General features: G+C 40.6%; 1 protein-coding gene across 9 annotated transcripts in view; it reads right to left on the minus strand.

Annotated features, from left to right (window-relative positions):
- Nucleotides 1-23,112, minus strand: part of CHD7 (chromodomain helicase DNA binding protein 7) — a 132,551-nt gene that overhangs the window by 80,683 nt on the left and 28,756 nt on the right. For all 9 annotated transcript variants that reach the window (XM_054816225.1, XM_054816224.1, XM_054816226.1 and 6 more), the window contains one exon: nt 7,810-9,667. In XM_054816225.1, coding sequence (XP_054672200.1) covers nt 7,810-9,492 — 1,683 coding nt within the window. In that variant the 5' untranslated portion in view covers nt 9,493-9,667. The remainder of the gene's footprint in view (nt 1-7,809; nt 9,668-23,112) is intronic.

Genomic DNA, 23,112 nt, shown 5'->3' on the forward strand with positions numbered 1-23,112 from the left:
AAATCAAATCAATCATTTATATTTGTGTGAAAAAAGGAGCAAAAGGTGAGAGTTAAAAAAAATTGGGAGAAGTTGGAATGCGACCTGTTTGTCACTAATTCAGTAAAACAATAGAAAGCTTTGACTTCTAATGGAAGTTTTAATTTATCAAAATTTGAGGGAGGACTCAAGGGCTGGTTACTGAGGGCAAGTGGTACAGAAACATGAGCTGTGTAAGGGTATAAAGGGCCTGAAAGCTCAGTGCCAGAGGAAGAGGGAAAGCCCCCATCTGCCCTCACCAAGCATTCCCACTCCCACACCACCACCTTGGGTAATCTTGTGGTCAACACAGTAAAGAGATGCCAGGAACGTGAGCTGGCCAGATAAGCCAGTTTACCAAATGATCAGGTGTGCCAATGCAAGGAAGGAGCTAAGGTTCTGTATCCCAGACCTCAGCCACCTTTATTTGCATGGATTTTTTTTTTTTTAAAGCAGATTAGATATTGAGAACTACTGAGTTCACACAACTATGCTGGGAAGCTGCAGGTGACCCCTTGAGCTTGTCTGTCCCCATTTTAACATGGACATCGGCCATTTTCCTCTCTGTTCTTACTGCTGAGCACTGCTCCATCAGCTCAGCTCAGCCTTTCACTGCCCCCTCCTTCATCACCTGCCCACGCTTCCTACTCTGCTCCCGCCAACTCCTGAGAAGCTGCTTCACCATCTTTAAACCACACCTGTAAACTGGGAATTTTTCAAAAGAAAGATCTGTACAAACAGATGCTGTAATCACTGTGAAAAAATTCAGGGGTGTTAATCTCACTCCTCAGCTACAAAACTTTACAACTCTGTTGACAAAAGAAGGTACCAAATATTTATAGATTATATCTCTAAAGAAAAAAACCCAAGCGATTTGTTCCCAAAATCCAGACCACATTACCACCTGTATAATATATATCCATACAATTAAAAGAACATTGATACCTAGAAAGGAAAGCTCTCAAAAAGAATAAAGAAAGGAACAGGAGGGGTACACACTTCCAACTCTGATATGTTGTTCAGGTGAGACCATCCCTTTTTAAAAATACCATTCCAGTATTTTAACTTCATAATTGTTTGGTTACCAGTTCTTTCATTAGAACTCAAATTTGAAAATTGAAAAGCACTGGCTCACTGAGCTAAGGAAGAAAACAACCTCTATAGACAAAAGTTAAAAATCGAAGTTCAAAGTGATGGTGTCCCATCATAGTGGGAACCCAGCCATTTACTCTGCCCGGAGGAAAAAGGAGAGGACACTTACGCAGGTTTGTGACACTTGGTTTCAAGATACAAGCAAAGGCAGATTAGTTTAAAACAAACGGATGTCTCAAATTCCACGTGAAAGAACAGGATGGAAGACCAGGAGGAGGATCCATAATAAAAAGGCAGGAAATTGTTACTTTGCCTGCAACTTGTTCCTTATTAAAATTGCCACTGTATTTAAAGAAATAAAAAAATAAATGAAAAAAAAATCAATAATTTCTCATTTCATTTGTCCCAATTTTCCATCCTTGTAAGTTACGCAGGCTGATGATGATACAGACATGAGGGTTTGTATTAGACTATCAGCTTTCAGTCATGAAAAAAAAAGCTTCTCTGAAACAACAGATTTAAATTCGTTCAAATAAATATAGGAGAATGTGTTCAGCCATGGAAAAATAAGACGATTGCCAAATCCCACTGGAAGTGACCATCAGCAGATAAGAATACTGTAGTGAAGTAGTGAGCAGGAGCATAAGTTTAAAAATATTTCTAGTTAGGTGATTCCTCAGATAATGCTAATGATTTCAAGAAAAAACACATTCAGGTCACCAACATATCCAAACTTTCAACATATTCACGTTGAAGAACAAGTCTGGCAGCTCTTAAGCCTACAAAATCAGTATGCTGATGAAGACTTGTGTTTTTATGCTAATGCTGCAAACTGGCTTTACCCAAAACTCCAGAGCAGATAATATAATGGCACAAATTATTTTCATCACGGTCAAATCACGGCACCCAAGGAAAGATGTATTCTTGAAGTTGCCTGTACCTCCCTAACAATAAAAAAAGGCCAAAAAATCCATACCAAAACCACCTCAAAACTACAAGTCTTTGGCCCAAAGACCTATTCACTGCAGAATCGCTGCAACCTCTTATTTACAAAAGTAAATAAAGCTTTCTAAAGGGTGAGGAGAACGTGGAGATGTTAATATTAACCGTTAGACTGGAATATATCTGAGGAGTTTTAGAACATGAGCTTTTATCCAACAAAGTATTTCATATTAATTACTATATCCTTTGAGAGACCTGCATGTGAACTAGCTCACGGATAGATCAGGTTATCAGCGTAAGAGACTATTCTACTTCACAGAGGTGAAATAATTTTAGTACTTTTAACCAAAGATAGCTTTTCTTTTATTTGGAAAATTATAGTGTACATTGCTCAAATACATAAGTTCTTCAGAGCCTCAAAATACAGCAGAAGTCTGTAAACTTTTAAGAAAAATTTACTATTATCAACCTTTACTTTTAGATGGATACTATGGATTTTCTTCTTAGCTTTTCTTTCATCATTCTCCACAACTTCTGATTTGGCCTAGGTTTGTAACATATATTTTACATAAATGTACGTGCACATGTATACATATCTACAGATAAAAATAATAATGAACACAGAATAATATCTATTTTATATATAAATTTATATTATAAATTATTATACTTATATATAATTTTATAAAAACATATTTTTATATATAATAATATAGCATAATCAATCAAGGTTCAGTATTAGTGGGTTTTAATTCCATTTAGTCTAGCACCTTCAACAATCTTGCCAACACACACAAGCTTGCTGGTCTATGAACGCTAAAAACACTTTGAAAGGGAAAGCAGAATTTCCAGGGGCAGCCACGAGATTTTGCTGAACGCGCAGCACATACAGTACCCAAGACAACCAGCTAGCAGTCATGTGAAATAGCCTCTGCATCAAAACAAAAAGTACCCAATGGTGTTTCTAAGTTTTAAAAAAGTTTGGAGTTGTTCTACTTATTGACAGGAAAATAGTCAAAAAGCTAAACACTCAAGGGATGACAAAGCTAAGAGTTCTCTCTGGATCTGTGGGACATTGCATACGAATTAATTTATGGGAAAAATCTTAACCATCTGAAATGATACCATTTCCTCACTAAATAAAATTATAAGGACACACATTGAAAGATAACTGGTTATGCGAAGACAGTAAGGAAATAAGTAAGAAGTCAGTTTCTTAGTACTCTTAAGGCATTAAAACAATTAAATACCCAGGAGAAAGTCAACTTCATTTTAGTATGCCAGCAGTAACTGACTCAACATGCACTCTCTGCTGGGTTAGAATATTGTGTCAAACCACTTCCAGCTGATAGTAGTTTTCATTAATATCCCTCTCCATTCAGGTATATCCAAATATAAATTAAACTGAGGCAGCAACACAGTGTTTGAAAATGCAGGAAGGGCCTATGACAGGGGTGACCCAGGCAGTGACTCAGCAGGACTTTCCCTGCCTCTTTCCCTGCAAGGGAAAGCAGGAAATTTCAAAAGAATGTGTTCATACCAAACACAGCTATGAGTTAGGATTTAAAGCAAAGTCACATGCCCACAGATAGTAAGGCCAGCAAAGTAAACCTGGCAGTGAACCCATAACGCACACAAAATTAATTCCTTCTCCACAAGAAGCTGGACACTGCAGCCCAGCAATCTTCAACACTGTCAGTGCCCACCACTGAACAACCATTTAGTTGACCATGGAGGCTTACCCTGTTTGTCATTTAGGTATGCCTATGTTTTACTATAAATAATGTAGATCACATTTGTGGAACATGATTAACGAACAAGACTTGAAACTTCAGCCCACACAGTAGCTGTGGGTAACCAAGAAGTTCTGGATAACAACACACTCTGTATAGCCTATTTTTGGCAGAGGAAACTCCTACACTCGCTCTATCACTAATAAAACTATCTGAAAATAACGATACGTTAAGTGCAACTGCACAGCATCAGACCCCCAGAGGTCTGTCTAACCTGACATCCCGTCTCTGATAAAGTCTGTGGGAGAGTAAAAGAACTGGACACACACACACAGTAGATGCACCCCAATAACAAACTCTCAGTCACTCCTTATTTACAGCACAGATATGCTGAGCCAAATGTGGTGCCTTCATGTTTATCAGATGACGATGCGTTTTTCTGCACAACATCTCAGCGATCAGCATCTTAATGTGAGGTTCTGAACTCACCACCTGATAATTTGCTGAAGACCCTAAAAGAATTCAAGGAGACAAAACCAGGTGACAAACAACCCTTGTTTCACATTCACCTTCTTCACGCACTCCCATCACTGACAATTTTAGAGGCTTTCACCATCTACCTCCTTCCCTTCCCCCCTAAGCCAGCCCCCTCTGTGCTTTTTCAAGTGCTACTGTACTTTCTGAGGCCTGAGGGAGGCACCCAGCGCTGCACAGCAGTTGCCACATGGGCACACCATGTATGCAGGTAGCAACACGACAACAATCTTTGTTTTGCTCTCTACTGCTTCTGTAACAATTCCTACAGTTTTATTTCTTTTGACTATCATAGCACATTTTCCGTTAGCCCTCTAACATCAAGACCCTGTTCCTAAGGAGAGGTTTCTGCCTGCTATTTCACTGCCCAGGCACTTGAGAATCATAAAATCATTTAGGTTAGAAAAGACCCTTAAGATCATCAAGTCCAACCGTTAACCTAGCACTGCCAAGCCCACCAATAAACCATGTCCCTAAGCACCACATGTACACATGTTTGAAATACCTCCAGGGATGGTGACCCAACCACTTCCCCGGGCAGCCTGTTCCAGTGTTTGACAACCCTTTCAGTGAAGAATTTTTTCCTAATAGCCAATCTGAACCTCCCCTGACCATGCCTTGATTCAGCTTATGGCCAAGCGATTGTCATTCCTGTTGTATTTCTAATTATTTAGCTTCATCATTGTTAGGCTCTTTACCACATCTGCACTTGGCATTCATCTTTGAGTACATTAACAGCAGCAGCAAACTTTGCCATCTGACTTTTCACTCTTTCCCAGATCATTCATGAGTATTTTGAAGAGCACAAGCTCACCAGCCCAACACAGATGCCTCCACTGCGAAAATAAGCAAATTACTCCTACCCTCTGCTTTGGAGTTTGGCCGGTTACCCAGCCACAGCAGAACCCCACGGCCACTGAGCTCTTCCAAAAGCCTTTGGCGAGGAACATTTCAAAAGAGGGCTTGAAAAACCAAGCACGCTGACTGAATGTCCCAACGCTTATAAACCTATTGAACTCCACTGAAGCCAGCAACTCACTGCTAACAAGGTCCTAATAACCACGTCTAGTTTTCAGCTATTAATCTAAACCAGCTGAATTGTCAATCACCAGCTCTATCTCCCAGCCAAAATAATTTGCAGTTTTGCACACAAAAAAAGAAATAACAAGCCCTAAAACTGACACGGCGATTTCTTAAAAGTTAAAAGCAAAAGAACTTCACTTTCCTTCCAACATACCTAAAAACAAAACAGTAATTTGGTTAACCACAAGTATTACAGCCTTCCCGTGATAAGGCTAACTTCAAATCACTGAAAAATAATTACTAAGATGGCTTCTGCTGATTTAAAAGTACATAGTGATTTCCATTTCGCTGACTATATTTATTTTGTTGATTCATTGTATACAAATAAAAACAAACCAGGCATTTAAATAACTGTTCTGCTGTGAATGGTTTTCTGCCAACTGAGGAGAAGGGAAAACCACGTCACAGACAGGAGAGCTACAAATTCTGTATTCAGTCTTAAGAGCAGGGGTTTCGCACATCTGCATTTTGCCCCAGGGGGTGAGGAGGAGCTGAGTTTTCATTGACTTGAACAATATTTATTTCATCCAAACAGTTTTCAAGGGGGAATGCCTGCCTCTCAACCGTTTCATTACTACAGCCAGGTCTCAAACTAATTACTTAATGGGAAAGTATGTTTAACAATAACTTTTACCAAAGAAAACTGAAGTAGGCTACAGAGAAGTTACTTGGCTAGCTACAACTGTGTGAATTACTGATTTTAATCAAGTAACTTGAGTTGTCATGTGGTTTTCCTCTAATTATTGAGTTTCAGCACTTACCTTTGTTCAAGCTATTCATCTGCAGTTCAAAACTTTGTAATAGGTTGCACAGCTCATTTACGGGTTGAACTGTCTAGTTTTAGCTCTTCACTGATTAAAGGGAAATTAATGTCCCAAGAACGGTTAACAAGCCTGTCCATTCTACAGGTAAACTTTCTCCTCCCAAACCATTTCTTGCTGTCAAAAAAAAAATAGGTTTACTGGATGGTCAGATGAGGTGGGGGGAGAGGAAGGGCCAACACAGGTATAAAATTTCATGCCAGTTTTGAGGGGGGCAGGGGAGAGAAAGACGGTCTTGAAGATATTTTTGCCCTTCAAGAGGAGAGCTTCCCCCTCCCTCCCAGAAAGACAGTGTCCTTCCCCTTGGCCAGCTCACTCCCTGATTGCCCTCCCAGGGCTTCCCCATGCTCTGGCACCTCCAGCGCTCCCCTCCTCCTCGCTTACATGGGGAATGTGGAAGCCTCTCCCAGCTGCTGAGCTGCTCCATCTACCACTCCTTGTCAGCTGCCTCTCTGCAGCGCATACATCTGATTCCCAGACCCACCTCACGCTGTGCGGAGCGGCTAACAGAAGCAGCCGGCAGGCAGCAGTGGAGGGGACTGCCGAGCAGCTGCTTTCCGCACAGGCCTGGGACACTGGCTAGGACAGCTGTTTTTATGATTTATTAAGGTTATTGTAGCATCATATCATTTATTACTGCATTCCAACAATTGTCTCCAAATATTTATGGGCAGAGCTACTTACTTGGCATTAATTACTGACTGGTTTAAAAAAAAAAAAATTAAACCTCGAGTATCTTGACCACCATTCAGTACCAAAACCTCTTGAATGATGACTAGTAAGAGCCAGAGGCAAGCAACGGCAAACGCAAAGATCCCAAAGGGCACTTATTCAGCTCAAGTTTAACATACTAGCATGTAGTCAAACCTGCTAAGCTACAGAGGATCAAGAAGTTTTACCATTTTTAGCTTTTAATTGAAAAGTGACGGGAAAGTAATACATTTTCATCAAAACCCGGCAGATCAGAGACTCAGTAAAATAAAACTTCTATCCTATTTGAGATTTCATTTAAGCCACAGAAGATTTGATTTCAGACTATGATTCACGTCTGCTGTCTTCTCCTTGCATAAACTGTCGCCCCATCACTTCTCAGTTGCATTACTTAGTGCTGAAGAAGTTCATCCTGGAAATTTTTTCACATGTAAAAATTTCAGCTTTACTTAAAACCACAAAACATTCCCTTAGGATTTAAAGAAAACCCTCGGTTTGGCCAAAACAAACCCATTATAACACACACTTCTTTCTCCAAGTTGCAAATACAAAAATGAATAGTTTAAATGGCACATCTCACACATGCTTTCCATTTTCCCCTCAAAGGAACCAACATGGGAAAAAAGTAGGTATTCAGCTTGTCCTGTTGCTGTATTGTATTTCGGTCTATGCACAATATTATCCTGTAAAAATTACTGTAAGGACATTAGCAAGCTACTTGAATGTCATTTTACCTTCAGCTTCTGTGCATCAAGAAAGCCACATAACCAGTAACAACAAACAGGAGTGACTAATTTTGAAACCACAGATCTTGTGTGTCATGAAACGCATTTACAGTAATTTAAACCATTTTCTACTCATTGGAAGTAGCTTACCTGAAGGACAGGCACTTTTTGTGGTGTGTTTTGTGGTGACTGGTGAAGCTGTGCCCAAGGCTGATGATGAGGATGTGGGGGTGGTGAAGACTGATGATGTATCCCTGGATGAGGCTGCATGGGAGGACAGGTTGGCATTTGCTGTTGAAAAGACTGCTGTTGACTAGGAAGCTGCTGGCCAGATATTAGTCGCTCTTGTATTGCTTGTGGATCTGCAAGGCCAACACCTGGACAACCATTTGGTCTCATGTGCCCACCCATCTCCCGTGGTGTTGAAGACATACCCATAAACGGACGATTCTGTTGCATGTTTCGGGGGCCCATATTCCTTTGTCCAATTCCCATGGCACCAGGGGGCTGGTGTGACGGCTGAGGATGGGGTATATTTGGATAACTGCCAACTTCCATTGGTATTCCAGCGCTACCAGGTCTAACCTGCGGAGGAGGTGTACCTGCTGGATTACTCATTGCTTTCATAGGTGACATGGGAGGTGGAGAGGCATAAGTTCCCTGAGGCTGTGAAGGGTGCATAGTTTGCGTGTTCATTTGGTTAAGTGAGCCACTCGGGTGGATGGGTTGCTGGTGCATTAGTCCTTGACCACTGTTTGATGGAAATCCGACAGCATTTGGGTATCTTGGTACAGATTGATTCATTGGAGTGTTATTTGTAAGGCCTAAATTCTGATTCATCCCTGTATTATTAACTAATCCCTGATTAAGGTTACTGTAAGGATATCGAGAATACTGCCCTGAGTTGTTTATAGTAGGTGAGGGTACCGTCTGGCTCCGAGAACTAAAATTAAGTGTTTGCGGCCTAACAGCACCCTGCTGGGGAGGATTAGGGGAGAATCTGGGACTGTGGGCTACTGATTCTCCATGGAGAGCAGTGGGGGGATGGTGGTGAAATTGCTGGACTGAGTGTCGCAAAGAAGGTGCCATACTGGGATTCTGCTGGGGCACATGAGACAAGTGGCCAGGTCCTGAGGTGGCAATGAAAGGGTTTCCCTGATTGAGGCCTTCTTGGCCTTGAGAAAACTGGTTCATCCTCTGCTGTTGCGGCTGGCCGTGCTGCTGCATTGAAAAATCACCACGAGCCATGTAGTTTCCCATCTGCTGCATGTGCTGAGGATGGCCCTGCCCAGGGGGTCCAGAGGGTGCCTGTGGAGGCTGTGTCGGTTGCGGTTGCTGCTGCTGTTGCTGCTGGTACGGTGCTCTTATCTGGTCTGGCACTTGAACTGCCCGTGGTCCCCACATGGAGCCACTGTCTACGAAGGGTTGCCCGTGTCTTTCGTTCTGCATGCTGGGATAGACTCCCATCTGACCACCAGCACCACTGCCATGAGGAACCTGAGGAACTGGAGGGTTGTGATACTGTGAATGAGGAGACGCTATACCATTCCCAGGGGCATTGCTTATCATCCTGTTCGGCTGATCCATCAGGTGCATTTTCTGCTGTTCGTATTGATTATAGTGATCAAAATGGGTCAACTTGGCTTGATTTTGATTCGCAGGGGGATGATGAAGAGATGACTGTAAAGAGGGAAATCCTTGATCCATAGGCATTTGCTGCCCCATAGGATTTACTGTGTTTTCAGGATACCCACATTCTCCAAGACCTTCCAACCCTTCACTGAAAATATTCCCATCTTCTCCAAACAGACTCATCATTCCTGGATCTGCCATCTTTTTCCAGCACACAGCTCCTCAGAGCTACAACTAGAATGCTAGTCTGTGCTTCACCTCGGTGAGGTGTTTTGTCCTCAAAGCCTTTAATCCTCAACTAATCTCCTTCATGTCATTCCATATTTCCTTAATTCTTTTGGACCACGCAGTGTCAGGCAAAGTCTGGTTACTGCTCCTAGAAAAAGCGGGGGAAGGGGGAGAAAGAGAGGAAGATATTGAAATAAATAATGTCAGGCAATATAAAGAAAACATACTTGACTGGCTTTTTAGACAATGCTAGCTAGTTCCAGCCCCTGAAATACATCTTAAAAATCTATTTCACTTTACGAAGGATTCATTAGCTTTATCAGAAGCTTTATTATGATAGAGAGTTAGGAAGCAAGCAAAACACTGGCCTTAACCTTAAATTAATCCATTCACTACACTTCCTAGTGCTCCTTTCTTGGGTGGAACAGAACAAAAGAACACAACATGCAGCAGCAGCAGCTGCCACAGCAGGTAGGCAGATGTATGAATATAGCCAAGCAGCCCATCTGCCGAACTAAAGCCCTGAAAACGCTCTAGTTACCAACAGCATGTCCTTAACCTTATTCCCTTGAGCTGCGTAATCAGATGAGCAAGCAGAAGCACCTACAACAGACTACAGTTAGTTATACGGATAACAGATTTTTCAAACGCACACATAGGTGACCCTCTAAAAATACCAAACACCAAGACTTAACATTTAGGAAGCCAAAAAAATATATATTTTTTTAAAAACATATGATTTATCTTCATTAAATGAAGTTGTAAACAGAAAGATGTGACACTTCTTCCCATTTAAGCAAAACTATATGCTCAATTTGTGTAAGAAAATTAAATTCAAAAGCTTCATTCTATGACAAGGGTAGATTTCTCAATTCATATCCTAATTTCTCTCATAACGATAAGAGAGAACATTATCATTGGAGTTCATTATTCATCTTCAGGCAATCATGCTACTAACCGCAACTACAGCACTTTAGAAGACCACACTGAAGTTTTGTTCTCTCCAGAATAACCATCTTGAAAACTCAATCAGGAAAATTAGTAATGGCAAAAGAATTTAAATAATAAAATGCCAACTTAACAAGGTACGCACTTGGACTTGGGGAAAAAAAGAAAAAAGCAACACACAGTAACAGACTAGAATCAGAAAAGTTCCCATTTAGGTTTTTCACAACGAAGACTGGCACGTTCTGAAATGTGTCTCCCATCCTCTCCCTGCAACAACTTGAAAGATTTTGTTTGCATCTGTTTACTATGAACAAAACTAGTCTAATGCTATCATTCCTTCTTAAGATCAGAATTTTAAATGCTCTTACATCTCAAAATAAACTTTAAGATGATAGTCAAGGAAGCCCATCCACCTAGCAAACAAAAACAACTACTTTGCATCTTTGTCATAATTTAGTAGCAACTGTACTTGCAGATACCAACTTGCCCGTAATCAGTGATCAAAGAAAAGAAGATTTACAAGTTTATACTTTCATATCTCACATTTCGTTGTGGAGGAGGGATGCTTTTGGTCACTTTGGATGCAAAATGCCAGTCCAGACTATTTTAACTGAAGGCAATTTGTCCCAGACAAGTTTTGGGGAGAAAGTATCAGCACATTTATTACATTTCTTGTAGCCATTGTCAAGAGGACCTTCTGCAGCATGAAGCAGAGGGCAAGAGGAAAAGCACAAGCATTTATCACTCCTCTTAAAATAGCATTTGAATGTCACCTTTAAAACCATACTCTTAAATCTCATTAGTGCTCAGCTGGGACATTAACACTTATATTTCTAAATCACTTGGGGGTAAATTTCTATGAGCCATCTTTGTATCACTAATAGCTATTTCTTTTGATTTCATTTTTTTATTAAGCAGAAGCCATCTGTAACATTTACCACCTCGATCAGTTTATTAAAGCACAGGGTAAGAAGTTCCAACAACAAGGCAAGAAGGAATCTCCTTCACCAAAACAAGTTTTTGGTATTAGACTGCTCCAGAGCAGACACACCACTGTTGTCGTGAAGATCCCTCCAGTGATTTAAGATTGCTCGAGGATTCTGACACTGCTACCTCTGCTGATGCACAGTGCCATCAGGAGCTGGCAAAGCAGGACATCAGTGTGTACTGAGGGTTTCCATCTAATGGAATAGTCTCTTTGCTTGGAAATGCTAAAAAGCATAGTGCACAGATACTGCTACCTCCCAACCACTGACAGAATCTGGGCACTATCAAACTTGAGCCAAGTAAAGGATCACATCTATTTACAGCCACAGAATTATGAACAGGAAAGAATTTTCACTCATTTTATTATATAGATCATGCCTACTAAAAGAACCATTTTTGAAGGCAAGTATGCTCTACTCTCCTGAAGCATTAATGAAACTTTGCTATAAAATAATTGAAATCTACACAGAAGACTTCTCTTTGTTATCTCTTATACACAAGCTAACAGAGCATCTCCAGAAACAAGTTTACAAGCATCAAGCATGCATTGGAATCGTACTCCTTCATTTACTGTTTTTCAGCTGACAGGCTTCCAAGAAAACTCAGGCCAGAGTCAGCCACCAATCACAGTCAATATTGGCTAAGAGTAGTTAGGACCTGCTACTATACCCAGAAAAATCAAACTAAAATGGGGTAAATGTTTTGTTTCATTAAACACAGCGTATTTCTGCCCAGCTCACTCCAATGCAATTTGCAGGTCTGGGCTTGGGACTGTCCGTTACAATGAAGGAGACGTGTTACGGAACCTAGCACTTGCCTGGCTTCCTGAGCACATGCTCTTTCAAAAGAAAGTAACCTCTAAGTTTTTGATGCAGTTTGTAGGCAAACAAATCCGTCATCTAAATTAAGAGTGAAAACACTGTTTGCCAATATTTATGATTTTAGTTCTGCATTTTTACCTGAAGTGTGAATTAATTTCATGTTTGAGCCATTGATGCTAAAGCTATTACGTTTGAAACACAGCCTGAGAACGTGTTTGAGAAGATGTCTTGAAATTGTAGTAGTATTTCTTCAGATCTAAGTTTGGCCTTAAATTTAATGACCACAGCCCTTTACAGTCACTTGTGCTCTCACCAAACTTTCTTCTACTTCCCAAAATAAAGTCACGCCTCTCATGTGATACACAGCTAATAGCGCATGTTGAAGAACGAAAGACAGTTAGCAGCTACAGTTTGATCAAAATAATTAACCAACATTTTGATAAGAAAATAGTCAATACTGGAAATACCTAATAAGCTCTCAACCTTCTATGCTAGCAGGACAGATGTCTTATAGATAGTTAAGTAAGTCATGAGAGTCACAGCCTTATTTTAAGTTGCAATCATTTCCTTACTTCTTTCACTACAAGCAATGTATTTTCTCTGCTTAAATCCTCAATGCTGGTCCAAAAAAACCCAAAAAAAACCCCAACCCACAAAACCAAAAACAAGACCCCCCCACAAAGGTAAGACCCGCATCAAATAATTCTAGCTAAAATATTCACTAAGCGCCACTGTTCACTTCCCCGTGAGAGCAGACATACAGCAAGACTGACCAGATACTCATCTTGAAGTCTTTTTTTGGATTAAATAGTTTGAAAATATAAATTGTGCATCATCTTCTCTAATATCCCATAAGTTAGAACCAAGAGACATTCATGAAGCAGTGACTATTTTCCAGGTACAAAGGAGAGAATATCTGAACCCTCAGGAAGGCGGACTGCTGAATATAAGTGTGAAAGTGTGAAGAATTAGTAAACTTCTTTTGGGAAAAAAGTCATCTTAAGCTATACAGATTCTGCTATAAAATTCTATAGTTTTTCTGTTCCTTAACATGAAAGATTGCACCAACAAGACCGAATTAAAGAGTCAATGAGTATATATCCTTAAGACTGCCTGGACAACCTATTTCTGTTCAAAGCAATGGTACGATTCCCGACTACTAGGACACAGTCAATTGCTTAACAATCCTGTTGTCTCAACAGACAAAGCTTACATTTACTCCAGTCTGCAATATTCCAGTCCCGAACTGCTACATCTCAAATCTAAGTAGTAGTTAACCATTGCTCAGCTTAGTATTTCAGAGCTACATGGACTTAGTAGCCTTGGGCAGCTTCCCACTTTTATGAGTGGAACTAAACTGGCTGCTGCATACGCATAACCTGATCTAGGGCTGCAAATACTAAAACCTGGACTTCATTAGTCTTGCTCCCAAAACAGCAGATCCAGGCAGTCAAGACCAGGAAACAGCAAGGGCAGCACACAGATGCACGTGCCCTCCACAACCCCATCCTCACATTCTGCCATTTGGAAGAACTTCTTGTAAATCAACAGGTTCGGGTATCTATCCTTCTATCCAAAGAAATTTAGCAGCGTTTCTTGATGGCCATGCAGCAAGTAAATCGAATAAACAGAACGTGAGAAGGTAGCTAATGCTGACTGCTTCAAGCTTTGCAGAGAGATGTGTCATGCGGAGTCGGTATTTTTACAGCTATCAGTTGGTACCTGAGACAAAATTCTAAGTACTTGACAGACACAAACAAAACAGTTACTCATATAATGGAACTATGCACCTACAACACAATACAATAAACACTGCGAACAGTGTGCTATTTTGAAGACCTAAGCTAAAAAGACCTCTCATGCTAAAAACCAAAGCCACGCAAAAGGTCGTTTTGAGACTGGAGCTTCAAAATGTAGGATTAAACACTAGGCTACTAAATCTGCATTTAAACATTGCATATTTAAACTGCTTTTCAAAACTGCTAAGCTCCTGATGGCTGTTAGGGGTAGTAATTTAAGCAGCATTTGCTGCATGGAAGTAGATGACACAAATGACAGCAATTAAAGTCACATTCTTATTTTATGAACCGAGTTGGAGGAAAACATTTACCAAAAACTTCATAAGCACGTGTACCACCCTGACAACACAGGAAAAGTCATGCCAAGACATTCAACTTGGGGAAGATAGCTGATAAGGCTTCTCCCTTTCGGCTCATTCACCTACTGAGCTAACAGCACTGCTGATGCCAGGACAGTTATGCAAGTGCCTGATCGCGTCCATGGGAAGCACACCTAGGCTCCTGTGTGTTCAATGCTTGGTTCTCATTGCTGTCAGACAACTCTTCATGCGTGGTACCTTCTTCCTCCGTACAGATTAGCCAAAACAGACGAGCAGATCTGCAGTGTTGCAGCATGATTTCTGACTAACTTCCATAGAAACTTGGTTATCTGAATGCCTAAACACACCTTTTTTTTCCCCCCTCCCTTCCTATAGAATGCTTTTCTAGTACACACCACACAGTACAGCTGTGTTAAAAATTAAGTCCGTATAGTTCGTATCAGATCAAAGGACGGCAGGAATCTCATTCCCCCCCACCCAGGGAAACAGAGACACGACTTGCAAAGATGAAATGACTGACCTCATGCACTTCAGGAATACTCTGCCTTCAGTGGGAAGAGTCAGCAAATACAGTATAAGCATTTCTGACAAGTTTAATTTCACATCTGTCATAGTAAAATTGTTAGTTCTTTACAGAAACACATCCCTACAGAAATTTGCACTGGCAAATTTAAGGCAGTCAATATCTCTTGTTAAACTAAGAACTGGGGGGGGGGAACAACTTCACATGCCTTTCCTCAAAAGTCACAATTTTTGCACACATGCAGTCAGCTAAACACCATGAATGCTATTCAGTAACATCTTTTGGGCAAGAAATCCATGAAATCCCAAGTTTCCCACACAATATTTAAGCGGAAACCAGATTGCATTTTATTTCCTTAATGCATCACGCACTTTGGCAAGGAACGGGCTTTTACAGAGGCAACTGAGGGCACAACAGCCTTCGAATATTTGGCAGCTTGTTACTGTCAAGCAGCTGATGCAGGAATGACCAGCTAGAGTTCAGCCTGTGCCACACATTTGGAAACAATATCCTACGTCATTCAAGTTCACAGGAGCTCTGATACAAGACCACAACAGCATCACATAGGAACACTCTGATGCAAACCCACCAAGCCTCATTGTTACATCATACGCTCCCATGGCAAATGACTTCTGCATTTGCCGTACCAGCTGGGCTGCAAACTCTTTTCCTAATATGGGGCACTGCTAATTTTAAGTCAGCACCTACAACATTAAATAAGATGCCTCGGCATGTCCTTCTTTCCCATCCAGAAGAAAAAGGGGAAAGTTTATAGCCATTTATTAGAAGTATGTACTTGGAGGTTTTTAATGAGGTAACCAGAGGAATAAAAAAAAAAATTTAAAAAAATGTTTTTTGCATTTAAGTACATTACAAACATGAGGCATGAGGAGGGGGGAGAAGCCTAAGCCAGAAACACTTCAGTTTTAGCGTTATGTAGCCTGGAATTTTAAGAGGCCTTTCTTGGTCATACGACCACCCTCTCTCCCAACATCAGTTTAAAATACAGATGTGAGGAGAAGGAGGTTTATCTAAAAATAGTCCTAGATAAGAGAAACAACTGCAGTAACAAAAGTATTTCAGGAATACTTTTAAAAATATTTGATAGCAGCGTTATCTTGCAAACGACTCTATAAAGGGGAACCGTACCACGTTCAGCGTAACCCTAAACGAGGTTTGAATGTTACAAACACAACGCATGTAGCCTATATAATTTTCGGTTTCGGTGGGCCGGGAGCGTTTCACAGCTGCCGCGCGCTCCCGCCGGCGCTCGCTCGGTGCCAGCTGCCGACCCGATCGGCGGCTGTGCGACGGCCAGGCGGACAAAAAGCCTAGGCAGGGCCGGAGCGGGGGGGGGGAGGAGGTGGTGTCAGGGAGAAGACTTATATTGTTGCCATCAGTCACCAAGAAATCTCCCAGCAATTACATTCTCTTATAAAGCTGACACTAAACCGGCCCGGGGATTCAAGAGGTGGGGCCAGCGGCGACCCGCTGAGGCGCTGAAAAAACACCCCGCGCAACCGATTACTCTTGTTAAGGGCCGTGCTTTTTGTGCACCTACTGCAGTTGTCACTGATTAACCAACTGATCTGGCAATTTCCTACATTCTTTTGCATTTAAAAAGGATCTAAGAGGCCGAGAGTCATCCCCTTTCATATTCCAGGGGGAGTGGGAGGCTGTGCCCCGTCCGGCTGGCTGGGATGCGGAGGGGCCCCCGCTCCAGCAGGCCCCTCTCCCACCTCCCCCAGCCCAGGCCTGCAGCTGAAAATAATTTATCTGTTCTCTCCGCCGGGCTCCCGGCACATGCGATTGGGAGGGAAACGTATCCATCATGAATAAACTTGAGCACAAAGACAGGGCTGAGTGTCACAGGATACAAAAGGGCAGAGGTCGTCGCAGCGAGCGGGAGGGTTTGCGCAGGGCCGGGCTGGGCGCTCATGGCCGCCTCATGCAACCTCCACACAGCAGCTTCAGGCCGGAGCCTTTCCAGTTTGGCACATCCCCTGAAGTAAACAAAGCCCCGTGCGGTCCAAGTCACCGAAAAAACATTGTAAACAACAAAATCATCAGAGAGGTGACGAAGCTCAAAGTGAAAGGGAGTCTTTTCTCTTCCTTTTGCTGAAAGTAGCTTGCAGTGTTTACACCCAGAAAGCTGGGAATGGTAAAAATTAATGAGGTGGATACTCAAATGTTTCCCAGGGTTTCTGAACATGTGATTTTCACTGAAATGTATTTTTTTAATCACGGGCAGGTTTTAAGACTTAATCGTCTCCCAAAAGGCTATTTCCAGCCATAGAATTATGAGCACTTTAAAGTAGCCAGACCCTATATTTTACTTTACCTGTTACAAGGCCAATACAATCATGTTTCATTCATAGTTTATGAAGTCTGAAAAACCACTTGATGAAATTACAGTCTACCGATACCACACATGGTATATTTGTCCACGTATATTCTATAATCATTTCAATTTATGACTTGTACTTAAGAGTCATTTTCCTGTACATGTGTTCTTCATAAATACTGGTAGATCACAGTCTGCGCTTGTACAGGAACCACATATCCACACTCATTTCTGTGAAGATAAATACACCTTATACATCCAAAGTGAAAAGCCAGAGTTTTCACAGAACTAAAGAGAACATATTTCAGGATTGTGGAACAAAATGGTAGTTCTCCCTTCCACTCTTTACATGTGGCAAGATGAATCATCCTACATCTGAACAAAAGCCCTCACTCAACTTCCAGTACTGACAATAATTTTTGCCCAATACACTTAAGCATACTGTCTTGAACATTTCAGCAAAGAAAAAAATGTACATATTACATTGGGAAAGGATTACAAATTACCTTTTTTAGAAAAAATAATATCAATGTTTTATAAAGTATTTTAAATGAAATCACACATGAGCTGTTGGGTATTACCAATCTTTATTTTCTGATAGAAAAAAGACCTGTGGTACCAGAGCAATTATGTATTTTATCATTCAAAATAGACTATTTAAAAGAAGTGCTGAATTATTTCACTAACTTAAAGTCCACCATAAAGAGAAAGGTTTGAGGAGGGAGGGGTGTGAAGAAAGACAGTGCGCTGCCGGAACCAGTGCAGTAGATGGACTCAGTAGATTCCAGGAACCTTCATTTGCTGCCTGGACCATTATGTGGGTCCAATAACGTCCCACAGAATATGGGGGACAGCTGAGATACAGGACAGATACCGGAAAGACCTTCCACAACTAGTTTAATGGACTACTTATTTGAGGAGTTTGTTTGAACACAAGAAATGCATCTTGGGCATCCTGTTATTTTTTTGAAGGATATGCCAAAAAAAGGTGGTTTATTCTTGGCCTGTGAAATGGAAGCAGGCTCTTGCATGTACAAATGAAGTTTATTTTTTTTTGTTTTTAACATAACACCTGGCTCACAGTGATCATCAGTGCTTATTCAGATCACAACATAAATGACTATACCAAGCTAATCTCTGCAATGGAAAATGCCAAAGGAAAAGAGTTTGGAGCTCTCAACAGCTCTCAGTGTAGAAGACTAAGATATTTAAGAATAAACAAACCGCTGCGTTCAAGTTCACTTAGCCATGGAAAAAGGGTGCCTACACAGTGTAAGCAATGGTGCCAGAAGTTATAAACTGGAATGGGGACTGTCAGATGAGTGCAAGTTTTAGAACTATGCAATCTCACTCCTCTTCTCATCAAGATTCTGAAGAACTTGCAAGTAGCTTGCAAGTCAAAGATAATTACTGACCCAGTACCCAGAGCCACAATCATTCAAGCTATTGCATGCAGTAGAAGCAGCTGACGTTCATCTACCACAAACCCTTTTACGCCCAACAGGAAAGTTCTTGAGCTACCTTCAATTTTCCACAAGCTTTTCAGACATTGATGATGAACATACAAGAGCAGTGCTGCATTCTTGGATAAGATGTGAACAGAAATTTTTACTCATCTGAAAACACACTTGGAAACTGGTTTACATTTTCACAGAAGCTCTACCTTCTCTCAAAAAGCAGGCCTGAACTTAATTTTATAATAAAAAGCACTATCTTCACTGTCCCTAACAATTCACATTCCATTTAAATTTACCTTTGTTCAATCTTGCTGCAGCATCTACAGAGGACTAGAAGTTTCCAAGTCCTTTTAAATAAATAAGAAAAAACAAAAAGATACATTCCCACATTGCCCTCCCCTCAACAAAACCAAAAATTTCTCTCTATTGAACCTGTGAGGTTAAAATTTAATGTAGAGGGTTTTTGTGTTTTGGATTTTTGTTTATTTTCTTAAGTAGGAAAACCAAGCAAATTAAAGGAGGGGGCAGGCTGACTAAAAGATTAGAGTACTATTTTACAAGTGTGAGAAATAGGAAGGTTTATTTTGATAACTTTGGAGGAGTTTAGATTGCAAGCTTTGTTGGACTAGCAGTTTCTTTATTTTGTGTTTATAAATACCTGGAAAAGTGAAAGTCTGACCCATAAAATGGGTCAAAAAAAGAAAAAAAAAACAAGCAAAAAAACCCCAAGCAAAAACACTTAAGTAACAAAGATCCTAGAACAACAGAATTCAGGACTTTTAATCAAGTAGTATATGAAGACTGCTACCATACAGATTTGTGTAACCACCAAAGTTTAGAGCTATTTCACTTACTATTCAGATCCAGTTGTCAGAACAAGACTTACAACACCTACAGCGCAATGCAGAAAAACTACTAGGAAAACCTTTATTCTATTGAGGGTCAAAAAACAGCTAGTCAAAGGTGAATAAACTCAAACAGCTAAAAACTCCTTTGCTTACAAATAACATAGAGAAAGAAATTAGAACATGTACAAAGAACTCTGAAGTTCCAGTGCTAAACAACATTTCCAAATTTATTTTATCTCTACAAAAAGAAATAAAACAGCCATCAAAAGACTAAAAGCATGAAGCCCTGTATTATGTTTTACTTAAGCATAGCATTATTATAGAATCCCTAGTATATCAAGAACTATGCTGATGGTCTGTCTTCCTAAGTTAGCATGCAAAGACTTACATCACCTGAACCCAATAATACAGCACACAGCTAAGGAAAAAGCACGGATGAGGCTCTGCTAGAGATGAATTGATTCAAGAGTCACAGGAATTAGTGGCAGATTAAATGCTTATAGCTGTATAAGCAAATATTATTTGGACCTACAGCTGAGACTCTGGTAACTGTGTACTTAATGATGCTTACAAAGCAGTAAAATCTAGCTCCTTGTCCCCCCAATTATATACACTATATAAAACTAGTTATGAAAGTACAAGTACTTGAAAGGGATGAAGAACTGCCTGCTGTCACTAATAACACCTCCACAACGAGCTTTCTTGACCAACTTTTTACAGCACCTTTTAAGTTACTGTATCTGATCACAAAGCACCATCCAAAAATCCAAAACACTTAGGATTGTGACTCGTCCTTTCCTACCCTGCTCAGCACTTGAAATCCATGTACCTCTGTTTTCAGACAACAGTGATCCCTGAGCTTAGTCTTGAAATAAAAGCAAGAGAGAAGATCACCTCAGAAAAGTACATGTTATGTTGTCAGCTGAGACCACAGCTTCAAAGCAAAGCAAGCAATGAAACATCTCACTTCAGTAACAGCCAGTTGTAAGAATCAGGTCCCCTTGGACACCGTATACCAGGCCTGCCAAGCTTGGACAAGGAGTTGTTGGGGAAAAAATTCCATTTGAGAAACTTCAGTGTCTTACTACTCTAAAATACATGAAGATTTATCTCAATAAACTGCTCTTCTACCACTTGGCTTTTGTAAGACTGTTAAGGGGGCTATTTTGTTTGTATTTCCCTAAAACCCAGGTCTTCACTTCTCAGTTTAATGGATGCTAACAGAAGGATTTAACTCCAACTGCACCTATCATATCTCCATAGCACCCAGTACATTCTGCACCGCTCTGCAGATTACTCAAAAACCAAAAAGAGAGTAACTGAGCAGGAGAGCTACTGGGACCAGCTTAATCAAGAGATGTCTACAAGGCTGTAGCAATAGCAGCAGCTGTCAACTGGATCTGTTCATTGGGATTGTCAGGAGTCCCGGCCAGCTTCTGAGCATCCAGGTAAGCCAGCTGCCACCTTCCCTTTCAAATGCACCCCTCACTAGTCAGGCATGCCTCTCACAGCAAGCTTGGGTTACAGCACAGGCTGCACTCTCAGCATATTCAAAAGCTGCTGCTACCAAAAACTAGAAGTATTTATTTTACATTTAGATTTTTTTGTGTCTTTTCTTCTGGGGAAGACTGCATGTGTGTTTGATTTGTGCCTACTTAAAAAGTAGCTTTCTAGGGGCAAGCTAAGTGAAGGTTTTATTGAATAAATTCTAAGCCTCAGACTTGACAGCATTGATAGTATCTTATAAAAAAAGGGAGTATCTTATCCGAAACCATAAATGGCATCAGACTTATTTTTCTCATTATTCATTACCTACATTTTTAGGCACCTGCATTTATAGACGCAGCGGTTAGGTGTTAGTAACAGTAAATGCTAAATGGTGTATGTACTCTAGTAACTCTTCCTGACACTTCCATGTAAAACAGATTTTCTTTAGAAGGGATGAAAGATGCTATGAAACAAGAATTTCTATGTATCTATAATCTTTTTAGTAAATAGTAATTGAAGCATTAGGTGTAAAAAAAACGAAAACCAACAAAACACAAACCACCAAGAAAACCCAACAAAACCACTTCATCGACATCTGTCTGCTTAAAAGGAAAAATTCCCCTATTCTTGAGGGATTTCAAGATTGTAAGCAGCATCACATACAGGAGGGATTATTAAATTTTTTCACAACATCAAGATGCTCTACTAAGAAACAGGCTAAATCACTTTTTCTGCCTACAATAAACATGTAATTCAATTTACTTCATTTAAACCAGAAGAGTCAGCTCCATGCTATCAGCCTGGTCTGCAAATAGCCCTTGTTGATAATCTGGGAATTTGAGATTATTGATATGGCCATAACCTATTACTATACCTGAGAATAAACAGTTAATTTTTCATGTCTCACACCCACTCCCTAGGTCTTCTTCACCACAAGGACAAAACTGAGCTTCCTCTCACACCTTTTAAAACACTGGATGAAGTAACAGCATTAAAGTTGGGGTGAATTTACAGGTAAGGTCCAGAGCAGTACTATAAAAGCCTTTATTTCCAGAGCTGCATGCTACTAAAGTAAGTCTAAAGACAGAGTTTCATTTGAGAAGCAAGGAGGAAGTATACATCAACAAAGCAGCGATGCAAGGAACATCTACAGGATAGAAATCTATGTAGTGCCTCTATTTCAAGCCTATGACAGCAATATAGTCCAATCATTTATACTTTGTTAGAAAAGGAGTGTCTATCTGTTATTTCAAAAAAGACATACCACCTTTTATAACAACTGATACAAATGAAAGGGGGCTACAGAACACACTCTGAAATATTTTTAGTGTTTTGAGAACTAGGCTGAAGATTTCAGTGTTTACCACAAACTTCACATTTCACTGGAACCAGGAAACTGTCCGGCCAGTTTCCCCTACTTCTTTTTGATCTAGGCATCTGCAGCTTTGACTGAATTCAAGCCCAGATAACTACTAATTCAGTCATTTAAATTAATTTCCCATTTCTGCTGCACCATTGAGCAATCCAAGAGCCTTGTAGCTAGACAGATGGGTATAACAAATAACCAAACTCCTTAAACCATCAGCAGACACTCACTCAACTGTTTGTTGTTCCCAAACTTTAGAAACCACAAGCTGGATTCCCCTTGATCCTGATTTTGTATCCTCCCTAGTAATGCTCCAAGTGCAGAAGATGGGGTGGAGAAGCTTCTTTCCAAAACATTGCAGAGCCTCTTACCTGACATCTCCATACCAATTCTCACTGCTCAGCTAAACTATTAACAATGTGGTAGTTTCTCACAACAGAGCACGCAACTGAGATGCTGAGTCACACAACTGTTATCCATCACTAAAAACATTCCTGTTTCACCAAGTCCTCTCTCTCCTTCCTGGTCACCATTTCATTCACTCCATGTTTTTCAAGAAGGCAACACATGTCATGAGCACAGAGCTTCTCACTCTGCATAGAACAACGCATGGCAGCGGCACTGACAGTCATGCATTTAAACAGAAAACCATCCAGAAGTATATTACATCTGTGATAATGCAATACATCTAT

The sequence above is a fragment of the Grus americana genome, chromosome 2 (genome assembly GCF_028858705.1).
Source record: "Grus americana isolate bGruAme1 chromosome 2, bGruAme1.mat, whole genome shotgun sequence".
In the NCBI taxonomy this organism is placed as follows: Eukaryota; Metazoa; Chordata; class Aves; order Gruiformes; family Gruidae; genus Grus; species Grus americana.